At 41.7% G+C, this 22,193-nt stretch overlaps 1 protein-coding gene across 2 annotated transcripts in view; it reads left to right on the top strand.

Moving 5' to 3' along the window:
- The window catches only part of plcd4b (phospholipase C, delta 4b), a 44,499-nt gene extending 22,341 nt beyond the window's left edge, over positions 1-22,158 (top strand). For both annotated transcript variants that reach the window (XM_041864048.2, XM_041864055.2), the window contains exons 4-16: positions 1,219-1,447; positions 1,923-2,052; positions 2,404-2,635; positions 4,864-5,065; positions 15,349-15,493; positions 16,657-16,809; positions 19,326-19,487; positions 19,771-19,921; positions 20,077-20,193; positions 20,267-20,442; positions 20,585-20,717; positions 20,943-21,092; positions 21,384-22,158. In XM_041864048.2, the coding sequence (XP_041719982.2) occupies positions 1,219-1,447; positions 1,923-2,052; positions 2,404-2,635; positions 4,864-5,065; positions 15,349-15,493; positions 16,657-16,809; positions 19,326-19,487; positions 19,771-19,921; positions 20,077-20,193; positions 20,267-20,442; positions 20,585-20,717; positions 20,943-21,092; positions 21,384-21,484 (2,081 nt within the window). In that variant the 3' untranslated portion in view covers positions 21,485-22,158. The remainder of the gene's footprint in view (positions 1-1,218; positions 1,448-1,922; positions 2,053-2,403; positions 2,636-4,863; positions 5,066-15,348; positions 15,494-16,656; positions 16,810-19,325; positions 19,488-19,770; positions 19,922-20,076; positions 20,194-20,266; positions 20,443-20,584; positions 20,718-20,942; positions 21,093-21,383) is intronic.
- The last annotated feature ends 35 nt before the right edge of the window (positions 22,159-22,193 follow it).

The following is a 22,193-nucleotide window of genomic DNA, read 5'->3' as shown; positions in this document are numbered from 1 at the left end:
TGTAATTTATAAATGGATAAAAGCTATTGATAAGAGCTAGGTAAATGATTGTAAATACACAGTCATAGCTTTAGATAATTTTCCCAAATGGAAGCAAACTGAAAATCATGTATTGTGGCTCCTTTTCCACAGTGAAATAGGCTATAAATAGCTGTGCCATTAGTCAGAATTTTCATTGTGTGCCCTCATAATTTGTGTGGATGAAATCTGGACACCCAAGCTATAGGCTTCTGTTGTACAATTTGTATCATGTTAAACATTAGCCACTATCGGGAGCCACCGTCAGTAATACCCACATACATTTATAACTGTCACTTTATTGTTCGTTTTCAATTTGTAGCTTACATTTAGCATCATTCCGTTTCCATTCTCTTTTTTTTGTCACATTCGTGTAAGTTGTTCCGCCAGCATTAGTGGATCATATTAGGCTGTTGTGAAATAATTTGGGACATGTAGCCTATTTGAATCATTATGGAACTCAGACCACACGTAGCAGGTTAAACCTGGAGCCTGGTGCACGGTTCACGATGACTGGACCGTTGTCGTACGGTTCCATGATTAGTGAGAATTAGGGTAGATTTATAGGACTATTGTTCAACCCCTATTGTACACTTTTTTTCCTACCTTCCAATATTTAATGGATTGAACTCGAATATGACAACTTTCAGGGTGAATCAAACCACCATTTTTTATTCATCAATATACAGTATTTAATGCATAAAGGCTCTCCAAACCAGTTTTTTTTTTTTATGATTCATACTTTCCTAACCCCAAAATGTTCCTAAATAATCTACAAGATCAGAGTATTTTTAAATCTACCAGTTGGTGCTGAAACTGAGACGAAGATGCATATTTAGATGGCTTCTTTCATTCTTCTCTATTTTTATGAACCCGTTCTCTCGATGCATTCTAGTCTGTCGACAAAATTCTAATTAAAGGTACACCGTATTTAAAGGGATGGCTTAAGATAAATGTATTGAAAACCCTTTTGAATAAAAACTCCATGAGAAAATCTGTTGGCCAGCCAGTGGGAGGGTTTTCAGCGGTTGAATTAAAGAATGTCAGTTCGCGCATGGGAACCATGTCTGCAAAGCCCATTACGCACCTACATAAGGTCTGAATACCAACTACTGAGAAGCGTGTAGGAAAGGCGTGCGTAAGAAAGCCGTCATTTCCAAAGTCTGAATCGGGCCAATAATGCCTAATGTTCCTTTCTAGTCTCTGTGGCTGATGTTGAGGTGGTGCGTGAAGGTCACCAGTCGGAGGTCCTGCTGAGCGTCGCTGAAGAGTTCCCCGCTGACCTCTGTTTCACCCTGGTGTTCCGTGGTCGCCGTGGCAACCTGGACCTGGTGGCAGAGTCACCTTCTGAGGCGCAGGCCTGGATCCGGGGTGTACGCAAGCTGATCCAGAATGCTGAGAGTATGGATGACAAGGAGAGGGTTGACCAGTATCCTTATTATCCCATTCAGATAACAGGCAGATTTTTTTTTTATGCTTAGATGTTTTGTGACACTTGACTTGGTGGGGCCTTATCATAATATGTTCATAACATTTGACCTAAACAATCAAAACCATAGAGATCCTATTAAGTTACTAGAGGGGCTATGTCATAAACCGTCAAAGTTCCAGAATGGGGTGAAAATGGCAGCCATTTTGTCCGCGAGAAATCCAAACCAGTCTAATTGGAATGAATGGCAGTAGAGGCGAAAAACTGATTTTATTGATGCTGGAAAATTGCTCCCGGATTCTTTTAGCTGACCGAAATGACTGACCTTTATCCCATCATTCATGTCCATTCTAGTATTCTAATTCTTAATTCTATGGTCAAAAAACACTGGAGTTGTGAGAGTAAAGTCTTTGTTTTTGCTCCTTTCTAAATCATGTCTTACCAAGTGTTGTCCTTAGCCAGCATCTTCCCTCAGATGGATCTGGGACTGGTTTCAGAAGGCGGACAAAAACAAGGACGGACGGATGAACTTCAAGGAGGTGCGCACACTGCTGAAGATGATGAACGTGGACATGAACGAGGAGTACGCTCTTCACCTCTTCACGGTGAGGTACCCATCATGTTCGTGTGGTCTTCCGTTTAGTGTATCAAAACCAAAATAAAATATACTTATTTTCTATATTTATTCTATGCTTTCCACTGCTCATATGACATCCTCAGTCAATTAATCAACCTAGTATTGTGAGCAGCAGTTCAATTGGGATGTTGTAGGTGGTGGAATAGTTCTCAACATTGGTCATATTTAACAGAAACCTATCACAGTCAAATATCAGTAACTCATCTGCCTTCCATCATCAGGTGATGGAATTATGTTTAAGCGTGATTGATTGAGGGTACAATACCACGGGAAGACCGCTGAGGTAACAATCTATGCTGCTTCTTTTCTTTACCCCCAGTTGGCAGATAAGTCAGAGTCAGGTTGTCTGGAGAACAAGGAGTTTGTCCAGTTCTATAAGATGCTGACGGAAAGGCAGGACATGTGGCGGGTATTCCAGGACTACTCCCAAGACGGACAGATGTTAACCCTTGCTGAGCTGAAGGACTTCCTGAGGCAGGAGCAACAGGAGGGGGCGAGGAGTCGGGAGCATGCCCAGGAGCTGATTGACCGCTATGAGCCGTCAGAGACCGGTAAGGACCACTGTGCAACTGTGACCAAGCACAGTCAACCATAATGAATTATGTCATTAATAGCCTCCATGAGACAATGTCAATCACAATGAACAGCAACCACAATGTTAATTACCTAGTTTACTTCAGTAAACCAGAAGAGCCCACAATGAACCATTCAACAAGTAACCATGATTAACCACCATAGTCAATTAGGACTTGTTTCAGGAAACTAGGCATATGTCGCGCGTCACTACTTCACAGGAGAGCCATTTGAACGTAAACGTAAACGTTTTTTTGGGCAGAAATGCCTTCTGGAACGTGAACTTTCATGTGCCTTAATAACAAACGTGTATGCCATCTGTAAATACGAATACAATTGTTAAATTACGAGCCTAGTTGGTTTAGCCACAGAAAAAGACAGGAACCTTCCCGCTTGCCATGATTGGCTGAGATAATGGATGGGCTGGACATGCCGAGAGATGAGTTCAGATTGGTCTGCCATGTAGCACGCTTCTGTCTATAACATGAGCTGGTCAGTACAGTATGTGTAGGTAATCCTTTCTAACGTGGCTTTTTTGAAAGATATCACGTAGTAGAACTGCAAAAGTGTTTCTCTCCACTTTCTGGAGGACCGAGTTTTGAAATCAGTGGAATGCCAGGTGGAATTAGAGTATGATAGCTAAGGAGATGGAGAACATTCTGGCGTTTGATTGCAAATATGCGGACGGAGTCGAAAAGAGAACACACAAAAGGCTGTTGTATAAAACACCTCGCATTACATCTTCAAACTAAGGGCAACCATGGCATCCGTGACAGAGAGGGAGAAGCGTCCATCCATGTATATGGGTAAGACAGTCTAGCTAGCTACATCTTCAGATATTATACGTTTCTAATTTTGTCAGAAAGTCATTTTCATTTCAAGTTAAAGCGTACTGTTAGCTAGCTAGCTCGCTAGCTAATGTAACTTGTATGATCTGTTGAGTAATATTATTTGTATCTCAGAGCCATTTGCATTGCTAATTATAGCCGAATGTTAGCTAGCTAGCTAACATTGAACCTGGTTGGTTAGCTACCTGCAGATTCATGCAGGGTAGTAATATTATGAGTTGGGATTATTGTTCATTGTTTAGCTAGCTAGCTACATGTCTAAACAAAAGACTCCACTATGCAATTAGCCATTTAACTACACCTTCTGTATCCTGTGCATGTGACAAATAAACTTAGATTTTATTTCATATAGTATGTGTTTACCAGAGACGGTAATGTGAAGAACATGACCTGCACCAAAGTCAAATTAGGATATAACGTTAGGCCAACGAGACAGTGTCCAAGTAAAATAATTATCCGGTAGAATGCCCTGCTTTTATTTCGTCACACTCACAACCGTAAGCTATTTTCTGTAATTGGCTCGCCATTAACTTGTAATAATGAAGACAAATGGGCTAAAGTGAAGACGTTGTCAGCTATATGATATGGTCATTATTTGAACTGGCTAGCCAGTTAACTTAACATTAGTTAGCTAACAAGCTAGAAACGAACCAAAACATTGTTTAGAAAGTTGCTTTTAGTTGCCTGGTTTGTTAGATTGACATATACTAAATTCATTTTTAAACGGGTGGGTTTATTGGTGTTAAAATACACCAGTTATGCTATTTTGGACCACCAGGCTGCTGATGTCATGCAGCCTGTAGTTTTTGTGTTTATACCTTTTCATAACGACAACAACAAGTTTGATGTCGGACGACTATAGAATGTTCATGATTTCACTGCGACAACTGTCGATAGGCATAGTATAAACCAGCCTTTAGTCTTTAAATCTTTGGTTGTTTAGTACATGGCCTCACATGTGAATCCTTAAAGAGATGGGTGGGGCTAAAGCTTAAGAGGGTGTGAACGTTGCTGAATGGGTGTAGACAAATAAGAGTTCTCCAGTAGGTTTACCAAAACATTCAAGGGCCATTTTCTCAAAAGTGAAGTTACAAGTTTAGCAACTTTCAAAGCAGAATTACTTTCCCATTGTTCCTCAACTGTAGTGTATGATAAAACATTTTTCAAACTCTGAGTCTCTACTTTTATCCAATGTAAAAAACACAATTTCAAATGTTGCTACATAAGATCGAGCCGGTCGGTCACAATTGTAATCAACTGCCATTGTCAACCACAATCAACAGAGAGGCGTAGTTACTGAGTATTTCCTGATTGGGGTTGACTTATGATAAGACGGAACTTCCCATGTCTCCTCACAGCCAAGAAACAGGGGGCCATGTCTATAGATGGCTTTCAGATGTACCTGGTCTCTCCAGAGGGCGCCATCTTGGATCCTCAGCGGCTGACCCTGCACCAGGACATGAGCCAGCCCCTCAGCCACTACTTCATCTGCTCCTCCCACAACACCTACTTGATGGAGGACCAGCTCCGAGGACAGAGCAGCCAGGAGGCCTACATCCAGTAAGGAACAAAACTATCCTCATCATTACAACCCATAGCTTCATACCTAACATCCAATTATAACCCTTTATAGCTCAGGGATGGGCAAATCCAGTTCTCTGGGCCAGATTGGTGACATACAGGCATGGGTACCTGACTTTGAAAGTGGGAGTGCAATTCATTTGACAGGTCTGAAACCCTACCAACCTTGTGACTCACAAACATCCTGCCCCCTTCCCAGAAAATCCCACCCATAGTGATTGATTGACAGGCCAAACTGTTAAGAACATGGCCAGGATAATGCATGACCATGAGGAAATGAAATGTTTAAAATGGCAGCAATAATATTGTTTTAGCCAATAAGAATGATAATTTTGACCTTGGTAGGTTAAGAAAAAGCATTGTTAAATTGCACATTAAGTTCATCTTATTTTTGTCTACTGTAGCCTACCTTGAGAATCTTGCCATTTTAAGATGAGAGAAAATAAAAGGGTTTTATATTTAAACAAAACTGTAGCCTGCAGTTACGGGACTGGGCTACTATCAATTATTTTCCAATCTTTTTTAAATTATCATTCTGTTTTTAATGGTGGCCTTTAAAACAACAACCACAGTGAGTAGGCTACATATTTGACAACAAATCGTGAAGAAACCGAATAATCATGAAAAGTATGAGGAATAACAAAAGTGTAGTCTCAGCAAGCACGTTAATTGACCTTTCAGCTTTTCCTCCAACATGGACTTTTTTTTAAGCCTTTGCTTGAAGCACTGTCACCATTATTTATTTATTTATTAACTTGTCTCAGCAGCCCACATATTTGATGCAAAGAGGGTAGAAATTGCTTATTTGGTCCATATTACACTTACCAAGCAGAGCTGTTTTATCGAGATACAAATATCCTGTGCTTTTTAATTTGACACATACTGTAGGCACGTACAGACCAGAGTACAGTGCTATGAAAAAGTATTTGCCCCCTTTCTAATTTTCTCTACTTTTACATATTTGTGATACTGAATGTTATCAGATCTTCAACCAAATCCTAATATTAGATAAAGGGAACATAAGTGAACAAACAACACAACAATTACGTATTTATTTCATTTATTTCATAAACAATGTTATTCCACCCAATTCCCTTGTGTGAAAAAGTAATTGCCCCCTTACACTCAATAACTGGTTGTGCCACCTTTAGCTGCAATGACTCCAACCAAATGCTTCCTGTAGTTGTTGATCAGTCTCTCACGTCGCTGTGGAGGAATTTTGGCCCACTCTTCTGACGCTGAAGCGCAGCTGGGTCATGCAGCAAGACAATGATCCAAAACACACAATCAAGTCTACATGAAAATAGCTAAAAAGCAACAAATTGGAAGTTTTGGAATGGCCTAGTCAAAGTCCAGACCTAATCCCAATTGAGATGTTGTGGCAGGATTTGAAACGAGCAGTTCATGCTTGAAAACCCACACTTCACTGAGTTAAAGCAGTTCTGCGTGGAAGAGTGGGCCAAAATTCCTCCACAGCGACGTGAGAGACTGATCAACAACTACAGGAAGCATTTGGTTGGAGTCATTGCAGCTAAAGGTGGCACAACCAGTTATTGAGTGTAAGGGGGCAATTACTTTTTCACACAGGGGAATTGGGTGTTGCATAACTTTGTTTATGAAATAAATATGTAATTGTTGTGTTATTAGTTCACTTATGTTCCCTTTATCTAATATTAGGTTTTGGTTGAAGATCTGATAACATTCAGTATCACAAATATGCAAAAGTAGAGAAAATTAGAAAGAGGGCAAATACTTTTTCATAGCACTGTATGTGAGCAGAGTGGCGCAAGGAGTGGAGCATGCCCAATTTGACTGGAGAGCAGAGCAAGTTTCCCAAAGGCTGGAGCGTTGACCTTCTCGCTCGCTCCAATTTCGCTCCATTACCGCTCCAGTAGCGCTCACTTCACTTCACCAGCTCATGGCATGCCCAGCCCAGTATCTATTTGTAGGCTACTGCTATAGCCCCTTGCTTTGTCTACTGTCAGGTGTTCGCTAAATATTTTCATAAAGAAACTGATAAAACACACAGGTGCAAAATCAAGGTGACTTACAAAGATGAGGAGTAGCAAGAGTAGTGTCCACAACTAAAGAATCATTGTGGAATCTGAAAATATGTGTATCCTGAAAGCATGATGGTGTACTATGTGCACATGCTACCAGAAAGAAAGCTAGCTACGTGTGTCACTGTAGCAAAGTATTTATAAACAAAAAATCTGATCTCTTAAAAGTTGGTAATTTTCGTTCTATTATCTACAGTGAGGGAAAAAAGTATTTGATCCCCTGCTGATTTTGTACGTTTGCCCACTGACAAAGAAATGATCAGTCTATAATTTTAATGGTAGGTTTATTTGAACAGTGAGAGACAGAATAACATCAAAAAAATCCAGACAAACGCATGTCAAAAATGTTATCAATTGATTTGAATTTTAATGAGGGAAATAAGTATTTGACCCCCTCTCAATCAGAAAGATTTCTGGCTCCCAGGTGTCTTTTATACAGGTAACGAACTGAGATTAGGAGCACACTCTTAAAGGGAGTGCTCCTAATCTCAGCTTGTTACCTGTATAAAAGACACCTGTCCACAGAAGCAATCAATCAATCAGATTCCAAACTCTCCACCATGGCCAAGACCAAAGAGCTCTCCAAGGAGGAGGAGAGCGAGAGAGAAAAGGATACAAAGTAGTGGTCGGAGACATGGAGGGGAGTTGCAGTGAGATTAGTAGAAGAACAGCATCTAGGAAAGATGAGGTCAAGCGTATTGCCTGCCTTGTGAGTAGGGGGGAACGGTGAGAGGGTGAGGTCAAAAGAGGAGAGGAGTGGAAAGAAGGAGGCAGAGAGAAATGAGTCAAAGGTAGACGTAGGGAGGTTGAAGTCCCCCAGAACTGTGAGGGGTGAGCCATCCTCAGGAAAGGAATTTATCAAGGCGTCAAGCTCATTGATGAACTCTCCAAGGGAACCTGCAGGGCGATAAATGACAAGGATGTTAAGCTTAAATGGGCTAGTGACTGTGACAGCATGGAATTCAAATGAGGAGATAGACAGATGGGTCAGGGGAAAAATAGAGAATGTCCTCTTGGGAGAGATGAGGATTCCTGTGCCACCACCCCGCTGACCAGATGCTCTCGGGGTATGCGAGAACACATGGTCAGACGAGGAGAGAGCAGTAGGAGTAGCAGTATTTTCAGTGGTAATCCATGTTTCCGTCAGCGCCAAGAAGTCGAGGGACTGGAGGGTAGCATAGGCTGAGATGAACTCTGCCTTGTTGGCAGCAGAACGGCAGTTCCAGAGACTGCCTGAGACCTGGAACTCCACGTGGGTGGTGCGTGCAGGGACCACCAGGTTAGAGAGGCAGCAGCCACGCGGTGTGAGGCGTTTGTATAGCCTGTGCGGAGAGGAGAGAACAGGGATAGACAGAGGCATAGTTGACAGACTACAGAAAATGGCTACAATAATGCAAAGGAGATCGGAATGAAATGAACTAAACATCTGGGAAAGGAGAGAGCGGGGCCTCCCTCACCACAACACCCAAATATAACTCTCCCAACTTCCACCTCAGAAACTATAATTGTTGTAAACTACAGCGGTTCAATGTTTTCTAGGAATAGACTAACTTAGTTTATTCAGCTAGCTAACTTGGTACAGTATTCTTCCGTGAAAATCGTCCAGGGCACCTAGTCACAAGACGCCACAGCCAGCTAGCATGCCGGACTCCAACAACACGGTTTAGCACCAATACTCGGCCACAACAAACCACCAGTGTGTCAACACGCCAAGCAGATCGTTCGTGTCCATGTCTAACGTTGTGAGTTAGTCCCGACAGCTTGAGCGAGTCCGTCGTCAACTTATTCAGCCAGTTAGTTAGCTAGAATAGTTAGCATACTAGCTAGCCATTGCTTTCAGACAAAGAAGAAACCCCTCCTTTCACGGCATGAACACACAGAGAGAGCCAAGCTAACATTAACTAGTCACCCATGTCCCGAATTCCTTGAACGACTCTGGCTACCAATATGTAAAAACAAAACACAAATGTAGGTTATGACGTACCCCTAGCAGCTACTGTTAGCTAGCCAAGTGCAAAGCTAGCCACTGAATTGACTCAGCCAGTTCGCGTCTGTTCGCTAGGTCGTTCCAGCTATTGTTTACTAGTAGCTATCCAGGTAGCAACAAGTTAGCTAAATTTCAAGCACAGTAGCCACTTACTACCTAACGTTAACGGTTCAGACAATGAGGTTAGAAAACAGCTGAATGGTAGGCATTATTGTATGTAATTATTGTAGGCAGCCAGCTGGCGTAATTACAGGCACTCTCAGGCGTGAAACAACTATACTGTTGCTAATAGTTGCCAGTAGCTACCCGCCAGCTAGTCCAGGTAGTGGGTTAGCTAGCTAGCTTCGTGCTTCACCGGGCTCAGCCGAATACAATACTAACCTACAATAATTACATACAACACCCCCGGGGGTGCCAGTTACCCCGGTAGAAGATTATGGCATAGGGTTTCACACAAGTGTGTTAAAATCCATTTAATCAGTTTTATTTAGAAATTCTTTAGTAAGTAATACTTAAAAGCTAAGTCTAGTTGTCTTATTTTAATTAATAAGATTATTACACTGTTGGAGCTAGGAACACAAGAATTTTGCTACACCCGCAATAACATCAGCTAAATATGTGTATGTGACCAATAAAATTTGATCTTATTTTTGATTTTTATTTTTATAATTTACATAAAATATGGGGGTCGGGGAAATGGTGAAGTAAAGTCCCTCTTTTTAACTCACCTGCACATTAATTTTCTTTATTATTTATTTGTTGTTCCTTTTCCATACAATCCATTATGTACAATTGCACTAAATATTATTTGAATAATGCAAGATTTTAAATCCCAGCAGTCTTTAAAATGACATTCAGGAGCAAAAGGTTTTCAATAGTTGTTTTTAATTCATTTTTAAAAAAATCATTGGAATGGAATATAACTAATAACATTAAATAACATTGGAATATAACATTTAATAACAATAACTTAACAAATTAACTCAGTATAACATTGATGTGGCAACTCCCTTATGCTCTGCTATTGCACAATTCTAAATTGTACATAGGTCACAAATAAAGCTATCCCCAGTAAAATTGGAGCACAACTGATGAGCCCACCTCCTGCACTGCTCACACATAATCCAGTCCCCACCTGTGGCTGAAAACAGGGGGAGAGATGCCAAATGAAAAGCTCTCTCTTAAAAACGTAGCTAGCTATCTAGCTATATCACATACAATGCTGTGTAAAATAGCTTAAAGGCTATAAAGTAACATTGACTGTAAAGCTATCAGTCCCTAGTGGAAACATTTACAACTGCAATTCAATTATGTTATCCTTTTAATGTATTTTACCTCAGACGATCTGGTAGTAAGGTTGCTAGCTAGCACTCCTAGCAGCTTATGCTAACTAGGTAGCTGGCTAGCATTTACTGCTAGTGAAGTTGCTAGCTAGCAAGTTAGCATAAACTAGTGCTAACTAGGCTAGTCATTGTCAAAATGACAGGTAGAAACATATTCATAACCATAAAGGGGTAACTAGCCCCCAGGGGCCCCCAACACACTCATCCAACATATTAGTACTTTACTCAAAATGTATCTACATTTTCCTCTCTAAACAAGTGGATTATTGATCTTAAGGCTTTCCTACTTGTATATTTTAAATACAATTATAGATCTAACTTCATTGGAATATATCTACAACTTTTTCTAAATGTAAAAAAAATTGATCAACTTACCACAAAATCGTTTTGTTGAAATATCTCCCAAAGTTGTGATGACACAGAGGAAATTGTTTGTTGAGCAAGAGCAGTGGCAGCCAGGAAAATGTTGGGAAATAATAAATAAATAAAATAATTTGGTGACATCTTGTGGTCATAATGTGAATTTCAGGGGAGCGGAGCAGTTACCCCAGGGGGCTAGTTTACCCCCTAGTACCCTACAAAAGTATATCATTGATTTTGGCCCAATAGGCATGACATATTACCTCTTTCAAGGAGCTTTCCGTTTTGATAGGGTTATTTCGCCTAAAAACCTTTAGGCCTACCTGTAATAATAGATTTTTTAAAAACTGCTGGCCTGCTCTCCAGGCGCTATCGCATGAGCCTGAAGCCACAGACTCTGGCCAAACTCGTGTTTCTAAAAGTGAATTCAAGGCTGAGCCTAATAAGGCATTTGTGGTTTCATTTTTATTTAATTCTAATTAAGTCACAGCCTATATGCGCAATTTATAGACTATAACGGCTTAATAAAACAAAATGTTGTTTAAATGCTGAGTCTTAGGCTTAATGCCAGCCTAGTGTGTCGCACTCGCAAATGGTTCACAATGTATTTCTTTGTAGGCTATAGCCTTGAAATAATTGAAAAATAGGCTAATAATTTAGCCTGAATAATTCATTTTCAGTACTTCTTAGGCTACATGTCGTATTAAACAGCATATAAACACTCTAAATATGTCAGGAGACAGACATGTAGCCTATTTGAAATGATGAGCGCTTCTTACAGTCACCTTTTTCCTGTTTATTAAAATAATTTTCATTAAAATCATATGGTTTGGTTTCAATACTTCAAAACCCAATGGTAGGTCCAGGTAGTCACGAAAATAGATGGATATTGGTTAAATTGTGATTTGAATGAATGGAGCGAATTTGGAGCTGTAGTTCTTTTTCCTGTTAGCTAGGAGTGTTTTTTTAGCAGAGCAAGAGCGGTGAGAGATAAGCGGGATCTCAACTCTGCTCACATGATCTGATACAGACACAGCTTGGCTACATTGTAACCACGAAGCGCCATGGTGTGCTCGCATATGGGTCTTCGCCAGGAATGTTACATTTGTAACTTCATGAAAAGATTTTAACAATGTCATTTAACCGATTGATTTGAGGAAATACATTGCCTTCAGAAAGTATTCACACCCCTTGACTTTATCCAAGTTTTGTTGTGTTAAAAAGTGGGATTAACATGGATTTAATTGTATTTTTTTTGCAAGGACTACACAAAATACTTGAATGTCAAAGTGGAAGACAAATTCGAACATGTAACTTTTTTTTATGGAAAATAAAACACTAATATACTGTATCTTGATTAGATAAGTATTCAACCCCCTGAGTTATGTTAGAATGTTAGAATCGCCTTTGGCAGCAAATACAGCTGTAAATATTTCTGGTCAAGTCTCTTTGCACACCTGGATTGTACAATATTTGCCCATTATTCTTGGAAAACTTCTTCAAGCTCTGTCAAGTTGATTGTTGATCATTGCTAGACAGCCATTTTCCAGTTTTGCCATAGATTTTCACACCGATTTAAGTCCAAACTATAACTAGGCCACTCAGGAACGTTCAATGTCGTCTTGGTAAGCAACTCCAATGTATATTTCGACTTGTGTTTTAGGTAATTGTCCTGTTGCAAGGTGAATTTGTCTCCCAGTGTCTGTTGGAAAGCAGACTGAGCCAAGTTTTCCTCTAGGATTTTGCCTGTGCTTAGCTCTATTCCGTTTATTTTTATACAAAAAAAACTCCCCAGTCCTTGCCGATGACAAGCATACCCATATCATGATGCAGCCACCACCATGCTTGAAAATATGAGGAGTGGTACTCAGTGATGTGTTGTTGGATTTGCCCAAAACATAACACAGAGCCAACTAGGTTAAAAAAATCTGCCGATGTGCCCTTGAGCTCCTTTAAGTCACTCTGGATAAGAGCGTCTGCTAAATGACTAAAATGTCAAATGTATTCAGGACAAAAAGTTAGTTTCTTTGCCACATTTTTGGCAGTATTACTTAAGTGCCTTATTGTAAACATGCATTGGAATATTTGTATTCTGTACAGGCTTCCTTCTTTTCACACTGTCAACTACAATGTTGTTGATCTATGCTCAGTTATCTCCTATCACAGCCATTAAAACTCTGTTTTAAAGTCGCCATAGGCTCATGGTGAAATCCCTGAGCAGTTTCCTTCCTCTCCAGCAACTGAGGTAGGAAGGACGCCTGTATCTTTGTAGTTACTGGGTGTATTAATACACCATCCAAAGTGTAATTAATAACTTCACCATGCTCAAAGGGATATTCAATTTCTGCTTTTTCTACCCATCTACCAATAGGTGCCCTTTGTGAGGCATTTGAAATACATAAATAAATCATGTTAAACACTATTGCACACAGAGTGAGTCCATGCAACTTATTATGTGACTTGTTAAGCACATTTTTACTCCTTAACCTATTTAGGCTTTCCACAACAAAAGGGTTGAATACTTATTGACTCAAGACATTTAAGCTTTTCATTTTTTATTAATTGATAAACATTTCTAAAAACGCAATTTCACTCTGACATTATGAGGTATTGTGTGTAGATCAGTGAAACCAAATCTCAATTTTATCCATTTTAAATTCAGGCTCGCTGTAACACAATAAAATGTGGAAAAAGTAAAGGGGTGGGAATACTTTCTGAAGGCACTGTAGATTCAGAATGGTGTTAAATGCCTGTGAACAGCTTGGGGAGGAAAACTATTTCACAGATTTAATCATTTAATATTAGGTCTGATTATTTCTCACTATATACTTGCGAGTCTGTGAGATACTCATTGACCAGACATGCAGTTTTCTGCCAAGGTGAAACCTTTGGTAGTAGGCTGATGGAAGGCTACTCAGTCAGTCGGCGGTACAGCGAAGCCTAATTAGACATGCCCGTGCTCATCATGGTTCATACAGGCAAAGTGAAATGATACAATGAATTTGCTTGTGGTGCACGCAGCTCAAATGATATGTAAAAACACCTTTGAACCAACACCATCGGCCATGAAACAACGACACAAATGTAACAACAGCACAATTGGATGTAGTCTATCACAGTGCCATCCGTTTTGTCTCCAAAGCCCCATACACTACCCACCACTGTGACCTGTACGCTCTTGTTGGCTGGTCCTCACTACATGTTCGTCGTCAAACCCACTGGCTCCAGGCCATCTATAAATCACTGCTAGGCAAATCCCCGCCTTATCTTAGCTCATTGGTCACCATAGCAGCACCCACCCGTAGTCTGCGCTCCAGCAGGTATATCTCACTGGTCATTCCCAAAGCCAACACCACCTTTGGCCGCCATTCCTTCCAGTTCTCTGCTGCCAATGACTGGAACGAATTGCAAAAATCTCTGAAGCTGGAGACTCTTATCTCCCTCACTAACTTTAAGCATCAGTTGTCAGAGCACCTTACCGATCACTGCACCTGTACACAGCCCATCCGAAATTAGCCCACCCAACTACCTCATCCCTATATTGTTATTTATTTTGCTCTTTTGCACCCCAGTATCTCTATTTGCACATAATCTCTTGCACATCTAGCATTCCAGTGTTAATACTATTGTAATTATTCTGCACTATAGCCTATTTATTGCCTTACCTCCATAACTTGCTACATTTGCACACACTGTATATATATTTTCTGTTGTATTTCTGACTTTATGTTTTTTACCCCATATGTAACTCTGTGTTGTTTTTATTGCACTACTTTGCTTTATCTTGGCCAGGTCGCAGTTGTAAATGAGAACCTGTTCTCAACTGGCTTACCTGGTTAAATAAAGGTGAAATAAAAAATAAATAAAAAAACAACAAAATAGATAAGCCATTTTCTTTTACAGGTGCCTTTTTTTAAACACCAGTGGTGCAACTAGTGCTTTCTAACTGCACCTTTAACAGTGGTGCGTGGGAGCGAAGCAAAACTTTCCAGTGGACAAAACCATTCATCTTGAAGCGACGGGGGGAGGGGGTGCAAAATGTTATCTATTAATTAATATATAAAATTGACATATGTGTTTTAATAGACTAACTCAAAACATTGCTAATCATTGAAAATGACAAATTACCAAATGGATCATGATAATTTTCTGGTAAAAAAGTGAGGGTGCAAAAACATACGTTTGCACTCCTATTTTGAAAGTGTGGGTGCAGCTGCTTCGTTTGTGCCATTGCTCAGGTGCCTATGCACATTTGCCCCAGCCCTAGCTGACACACATCTGACTCAACTAATAATCAACTAATCATGGTCTCCAGTTTATAATACAATTAGTTTAATCAGTGTTAGCTAGGACTGGGGGAAATGTGTGATGCCAATCAGGCCCTCTAGGACTGGAGTTGCCCATCTCTGGCTTGTATGGAAGTGAGGCACAGAACCTCTCATTGTTAAAAACCAAACCGTCTTTCAAACTGTTTTCAGTCCATGTCTGAGTTTATGTGTGATTGCTGTGCAGGGCTCTAAAGCGGGGCTGTCGTTGTGTTGAGGTGGACTGTTGGGACGGGCCGAATGGAGAGCCGGTTGTTTATCACGGCCACACCTTCACCTCCAAGATCCTCTTCAGAGACGTCATCACCACGCTGGGAGAGTACGCCTTCAAGGTGGGCACCTCGATACCTGAGTTAATTGTACCATTTGCTGTGAAAATTCACCGCTAAGGACTCAAACTCATTGTAAATGAATCAATCTTCATTATCACGGCCGGAGAGGTACACAAACTCAATCCAAGCTTGATGAAAACTCTGACAAGGGCGTTCCCTTTCAGTCCTTATATACTGCTACACAAACAAGTCATATAAGCATGATTTACATTATTCATGATTCATTATTAACGTTGGTTCCTGCATGTGACTGACCGATACTTCACAAGGCTTCTTCTCTCCAAGCTGAGACCTTGAAACTGAGATACTCCTCTTGGATCCCAGAGCAATGTTCTGCCAAATTGCTTATACAGTGATAGTGAGGATTCCTCCCATGTACAATTAATCAGTGTGTACAATCAATCAGTCACTCGCATGAACCCAACATAGTTGGTTATTAGAAAAGCAGCATTGATCTGATACACACAAACAGAACATTTCCATCACACATTCATGACCACTCAGCTCTTTCTTTTTAAAATTAATTCTTTACACCCTTTTTCTCCCAAATTTTGTGATTACGATCTTGTCTCATCGCTGCAACTCCCCAACGGACTAGGGAGAGGCGAAGGTCGAGTCATGCATCCTCCAAAACATGACCCGCCAAGCCGCGGTTCTTAACACTCGCTCGCTTAACCCAGAAACCAGCTGCACCAATGTGTTGAAGGAAACACTGTTCAACTGACGACCGAAGTCAGCCTGCAGGCGCCCGGCCCGTCACAAGGAGTCGCTAGAGCGCGATGAGCCAAGTAAAGCCCCCCGGGCCAAACCCTCCCCTAACCCGGACGACGCTGGGCCAATTGTGCGCTGCCTTATGGGACTCCCGGTCACGGCCGGTTGTTAGGGGAGTGACGCTGCAACACTGCGATGCAGTCCCTTAGACCGCTGCGCCACTCGGGAGGCCATGCCCACTCAGCTCGATCCCCAACTCTGTCTAATCCAGTCTCTAAGTGGTTCTGGTCCTGACCATTTGTCTTCTGTGTTGGTTTTTGCTTCAACCAAGTATTCAGCATCATAAAACAATCTGTCTTCAGCCTTAACATATCATAAAAAACATTACTGTAATAGATCTACACATTCCTCTAGGAATTCCTGTTTAGTCCCTCGTCTGTCCCATCTCCCAGGCATCTGAGTTCCCTGTCATCCTGTCCCTGGAGAACCACTGCAGCGTGGAGCAGCAGAGGGTCATGGCCCAGCTCCTGGACACCATCCTGGGGGACATGCTGCTCAGGGCACCCCTGGACGGACTGGTTCCCCAAGAGCTGCCCTCTCCCCAGGTAAGACCCCCTTCAATGTGTTTTATATTCTATTTATCTACTCTACCGTAACCATTCTTCAACAAGGCAAGTCAATTATTTAACAAGTCAATTGAGAACCCATTCTCTAAGGATTTGATTTCCTGTCTGACTATGTTCAGGTTTTTATTTAGCAGTGATGCTAAGAGCAGTACAGTCAGTGGCGTAACTACACAATTGCAGGCCCCTGTACAAAAATGATCACTGGGCCCCCAATGTAAAGCAGAACAGTAACTTAAAGTCAACAGACTAGATGAACTGGAAAGACATTCACACTTACGGGTGGCCAAAAATATCTAACTGAAAGCCACACCCCCAATTAGCCACGTATCTGAATCTCTGCTACAATATCATTGGACAGTATTTGCATATTTTCTAGCAATCTTTGCACACCAATAAAAAATGACATTGTAACTGTTCAGTGAGGTTTGTTATATGAATCAAATAGATGTATTGTCATCAATACATTCAAATACACTGCTCAAAAAAATAAAGGGAACACTTAAACAACACAATGTAACTCAAAGTCAATCACACTTCTGTGAAATCAAACTGTCCACTTAGGAAGCAACACTGATTGACAATAAATTTCACATGCTGTTGTGCAAATGGAATAGACAACAGGTGGAAATTATATGCAATTAGCAAGACACCCCCAATAAAGAAATGGTTCTGCAGGTGGTGACCACAGACCACTTCTCAGTTCCTATGCTTCCTGGCTGATGTTTTGGTCACTTTTGAATGCTGGCGGTGCTTTCACTCTAGTGGTAGCATGAGACGGAGTCTACAACCCACACAAGTGGCTCAGGTAGTGCAGCTCATCCAGGATGGCACATCAATGCGAGCTGTGGCAAGAAGGTTTGCTGTGTCTGTCAGCATAGTGTCCAGAGCATGGAGGCGCTACCAGGAGACAGGCCAGTACATCAGGAGACGTGGAGGAGGCCGTAGGAGGGCAACAACCCAGCAGCAGGACCGCTACCTCCGCCTTTGTGCAAGGAGGAGCAGGAGGAGCACTGCCAGAGCCCTGCAAAATGACCTCCAGCAGGCCACAAATGTGCATGTGTCTGCTCAAACGGTCAGAAACAGACTCCATGAGGGTGGTATGAGGGCCCGACGTCCACAGGTGGGGGGTTGTGCTTACAGCCCAACACCGTGCAGGACGTTTGGCATTTGCCAGAGAACACCAAGATTGGCAAATTCGCCACTGATGCCCTGTGCTCTTCACAGATGAAAGCAGGTTCACACTGAGCACATGTGACAGACGTGACAGAGTCTGGAGACGCCGTGGAGAACGTTCTGCTGCCTGCAACATCCTCCAGCATGACCGGTTTGGCGGTGGGTCAGTCATGGTGTGGGGTGGCATTTCTTTGGGGGGCCGCACAGCCCTCCATGTGCTCGCCAGAGGTAGCCTGACTGCCATTAGGTAACGAGATGAGATCCTCAGACCCCTTGTGAGACCATATGCTGGTGCGGTTGGCCCTGGGTTCCTCCTAATGCAAGACAATGCTAGACCTCATGTGGCTGGAGTGTGTCAGCAGTTCCTGCAAGAGGAAGGCATTGATGCTATGGACTGGCCCGCCCGTTCCCCAGACCTGAATCCAATTGAGCACATCTGGGACATCATGTCTCGCTCCATCCACCAACGCCACGTTGCACCACAGACTGTCCAGGAGTTGGCGGATGCTTTAGTCCAGGTCTGGGAGGAGATCCCTCAGGAGACCATCTGCCACCTCATCAGGAGCATGCCCAGGCGTTGTAGGGAGGTCATACAGGCACGTGGAGGCCACACACACTACTGAGCCTCATTTTGACTTGTTTTAAGGACATTACATAAAAGTTGGATCAGCCTGTAGTGTGGTTTTCCACTTTAATTTTGAGTGTGACTCCAAATCCAGACCTCCATGGGTTGATAAATTAGATTTCCATTGATAATTTTTGTGTGATTTTGTTGTCAGCACATTCAACTATGTAAAGAAAAAAGTATTTAATAAGATTATTTCATTCATTCAGATCTAGGATGTGTTATTTTAGTGTTCCCTTAATTTTTTTGAGCAGTGTATTTAGGTGACTTATGTAGTGCCCAAACATGTTTTAAATTACAAATAACCATGATTGGGATGTGTTGTTGTTGGCCTGTTTTATAGATAAACAGCATAATGCATTTTGCAATGGTTCATAGTGGACATTGTGATTGACCATTGACAAGTCTGGTGTAAAAAATTATACAGCCCGGTATGCAGGTAACTAGGGTTCCCATGCATAACTTAATAGTGAGGACTTGCGGGCCCCCCATGGCCATGGGCTCCAGTGCACGTGCACCGCCAGCATCCCCTCGCATTCCGCCACTGAGTACAGTCTGTTTTCTCCAGTGATTTGTTTTATTATTTTTCTATTCAGAGCACTTTAGATAATCAATACTCAAGTTTATGATTGGCAGACACTTCCTATGAGGTGTGTGTGTGTATGTATGCATGTGCATGCGTGCATACCCATATTAGGATCTGAAGGGAAAGATCCTGCTGAAAGCAAAGAAGATTGGCAGCCTAGAAGAAAGTGAAACGCTGACCGATGAGGCCACTGATGAGGTCAGCGATGAGGCTGAACCTGAGAGCCCGTCTGCAGAAAACCTGTCTGCAGAGGCCCTTTGTCTCCATGATAAGGTATGGGGATGGTTGGATAAATGGATGGATGGAGGTGAACGTCTGGCAACTTCTTGCCGTCATCTGCGCCAACTATTACACTTATACATTCACACATTATTACTGTTAATACATCCTGCCATTATGTAAAAAATCTAGATCATGTTTTTGTCTATCACACACTAGCAAGCAATGAACACTGCACCTTGACCTGCCAGCTAATCATGTTTTGCCTTGGTTCAGTAGCCACAAAGCAGGTGAGATTTGGTCACTTACGTAGTCATGTCATTTCCTGTCTCCTCAGAAATTCAAGTTCTCTAGGGAACTCTCGGATCTGGTGGTGTACTGCAAGAGTGTCCATTTTCACAGCTTTGAGTACTCTCGCCTGCACTCCAAGTGCTACGAAATGTCATCTTTCTCTGAATCCAAGGCCAGGAAACTTGCAAAGGACACAGGTGCGCCCTGAACTATTTTAGCAATACCTACATAGCAAACAATGTATTCATATATTGCCAAGGATCATCGGTGAGGAATTCACTCCCATTCACTGTTGTAGGACCCCTGGATTAGGGGATAGGAAAAAACGTCGCTGTATGGCTGTCTTTCTCAGGGACGGAGTTTGTGCAACACAACAGCAGACAGCTTAGCAGGGTCTATCCCAGTGGCATGAGGACCGATTCCTCCAACTACAACCCACAGGAGCTGTGGAACGTGGGTTGTCAGATAGGTGAGACATATTCTACAATAACAACCATACATATAGAAATAAATACGTGATTGGTTGATTGTTGTACTCCTAGTGGCTCTGAACGTCCAGACGGCTGGGCTGGAGATGGATCTGAATGATGGGCTCTTCAGTCAGAATGGCGGCTGTGGCTACGTCCTCAAACCTGACTTCATGAGGAATGATGACTCTTTTGACCCAGAAAGACCCCAGGACCGGGATGGCTACGCATCACTCCAACTGTCTATCCAGGTCCAGAAACAACTGCTCTGTATCATACAACTATGTTGTGTGCCTTTGTGCATGTACAGTTTGTGTTCTGGAGGTTTCGTTTTTGCATGTTTGTACTTGTCCGAGTCTTGATTGTTTGTGTGTGTGTGTGTGTGTCCATCAGGTAATCAGTGGGCAGCAGCTACCAAAGGTGAACCAGAAGGAGGGCTCCATCGTTGACCCTCTGGTTAGAGTGGAGATCTACGGAGTATCACAAGACCAAGCCAAGCAAGAGACTAGTTACATTGACAACAACGGTGAGGGACCATCTTACATGGCCTGACAAAACAGATTCATTGGGGTCTTTGTACAGACCCAGCCTACTTGGAGACGAAAATGCATGCATTATCATTATTATAATTTTTTACATGTAAATAGTATAGACCTTGCCATGTTTTAGTGAATTAGATAGAACATGACATAGAACCCCAGTCCTTCTCTTGGCTGCCTAAATCCTGGTCTCTGCTGCCCCCTGCCTACAGGTTTTAACCCTTTGTGGAACGAGACCCTCAATTTTATCGTCCACGTCCCAGAGTTGGCCCTAGTGCGTTTTGTGGTGGAGGACTATGACAAGGCCTCCAGGAATGACTTCATGGGCCAGTTCACCGTGCCCTTCACCTGTATTCAGCCAGGTAAGATAGACATGATCATATTACAACTGAGATAAAGTCTGGACAGCTTGGTAAATCTCAAGTGCAGTGTTCTTCAAATTATTGCACAAAAGAATGTTATCCTATTGACTTACCTGGTTAAATGTTAAATCAATTGATGAATCTTGTCTGAATTTTACATCGCAGGAGTGTTTTTTATTTAAGCCTGTTATGTACAAATGTACATATTTTACTGTATGAGTGATGGTTTCTAAGTGGATCTCCATGACAGAAATCTGAATTTCTTCTGGCTCCTCTCCCCACTTTTCCCAGGATATCGGCACATCCACCTTCTGTCCAAAGACGGAACGGCTATCCCTCTGTCTACTCTGTTTGTCAATGTCAAGATCTCTGAGGTAACAACAGAAGTCTGATGGCCCAATGATTGGCTGAATAACATGCTGCAAACTCCAACCACATGGGAGGGCTACAATACCTCATGATTGCTGTCACTTTCAACAAATTAACTGTTATCAGTATTAAAAGATAAATCTATATGAACTGCTTTAGAGTATTTCTGCCTAAATACCAATTTCTGTTCAAGCAAACATCAGTGGGGCCTCACACTGATGAAAGATGAAAATACACTTGCCTAGACAGCATTACCTGGGAATTCACAGCATTTAAGTGATTTTTTGCCCATTTCCCCAATATAAAGTATTTTAAAATAATCTTTTTTTACTTGTATGTCATGGGAATGCATTAAAGCAATGTTCAATAGCCTTGGCTGATCAAACTGATATAACAACTGACATACTGCAGGGCTCACAAGTCATTTTAGAGTAAGAGACTATGCAATGACCTTTGTGTTTTTATATCAGTGTTTCATAACCATTCAAGTATTCAACATTTGCATTGTGTGCTGGTAGAGTAACTTAACTGCATAAACAATTAGTCCTCCATCGAAACATTTCTATAGACATTTTATACAGTTCCTCAAAGTGTGGCATGAAACTATATCGGTATCTCATGCATCATGTTGTAAAAGTATTATATTGTAATGTATGAATGTGCATAGAGCTCTGTAAATAAAGAGAAATTAAAGACCTGCTGTTTTGAAAACATCTTATTATGAAAAGTTAT

This window comes from Coregonus clupeaformis, chromosome 4 (genome assembly GCF_020615455.1).
Source record: "Coregonus clupeaformis isolate EN_2021a chromosome 4, ASM2061545v1, whole genome shotgun sequence".
NCBI classification, from domain to species: Eukaryota; Metazoa; Chordata; class Actinopteri; order Salmoniformes; family Salmonidae; genus Coregonus; species Coregonus clupeaformis.
This window is presented reverse-complemented; position numbering and strand designations above follow the sequence as displayed.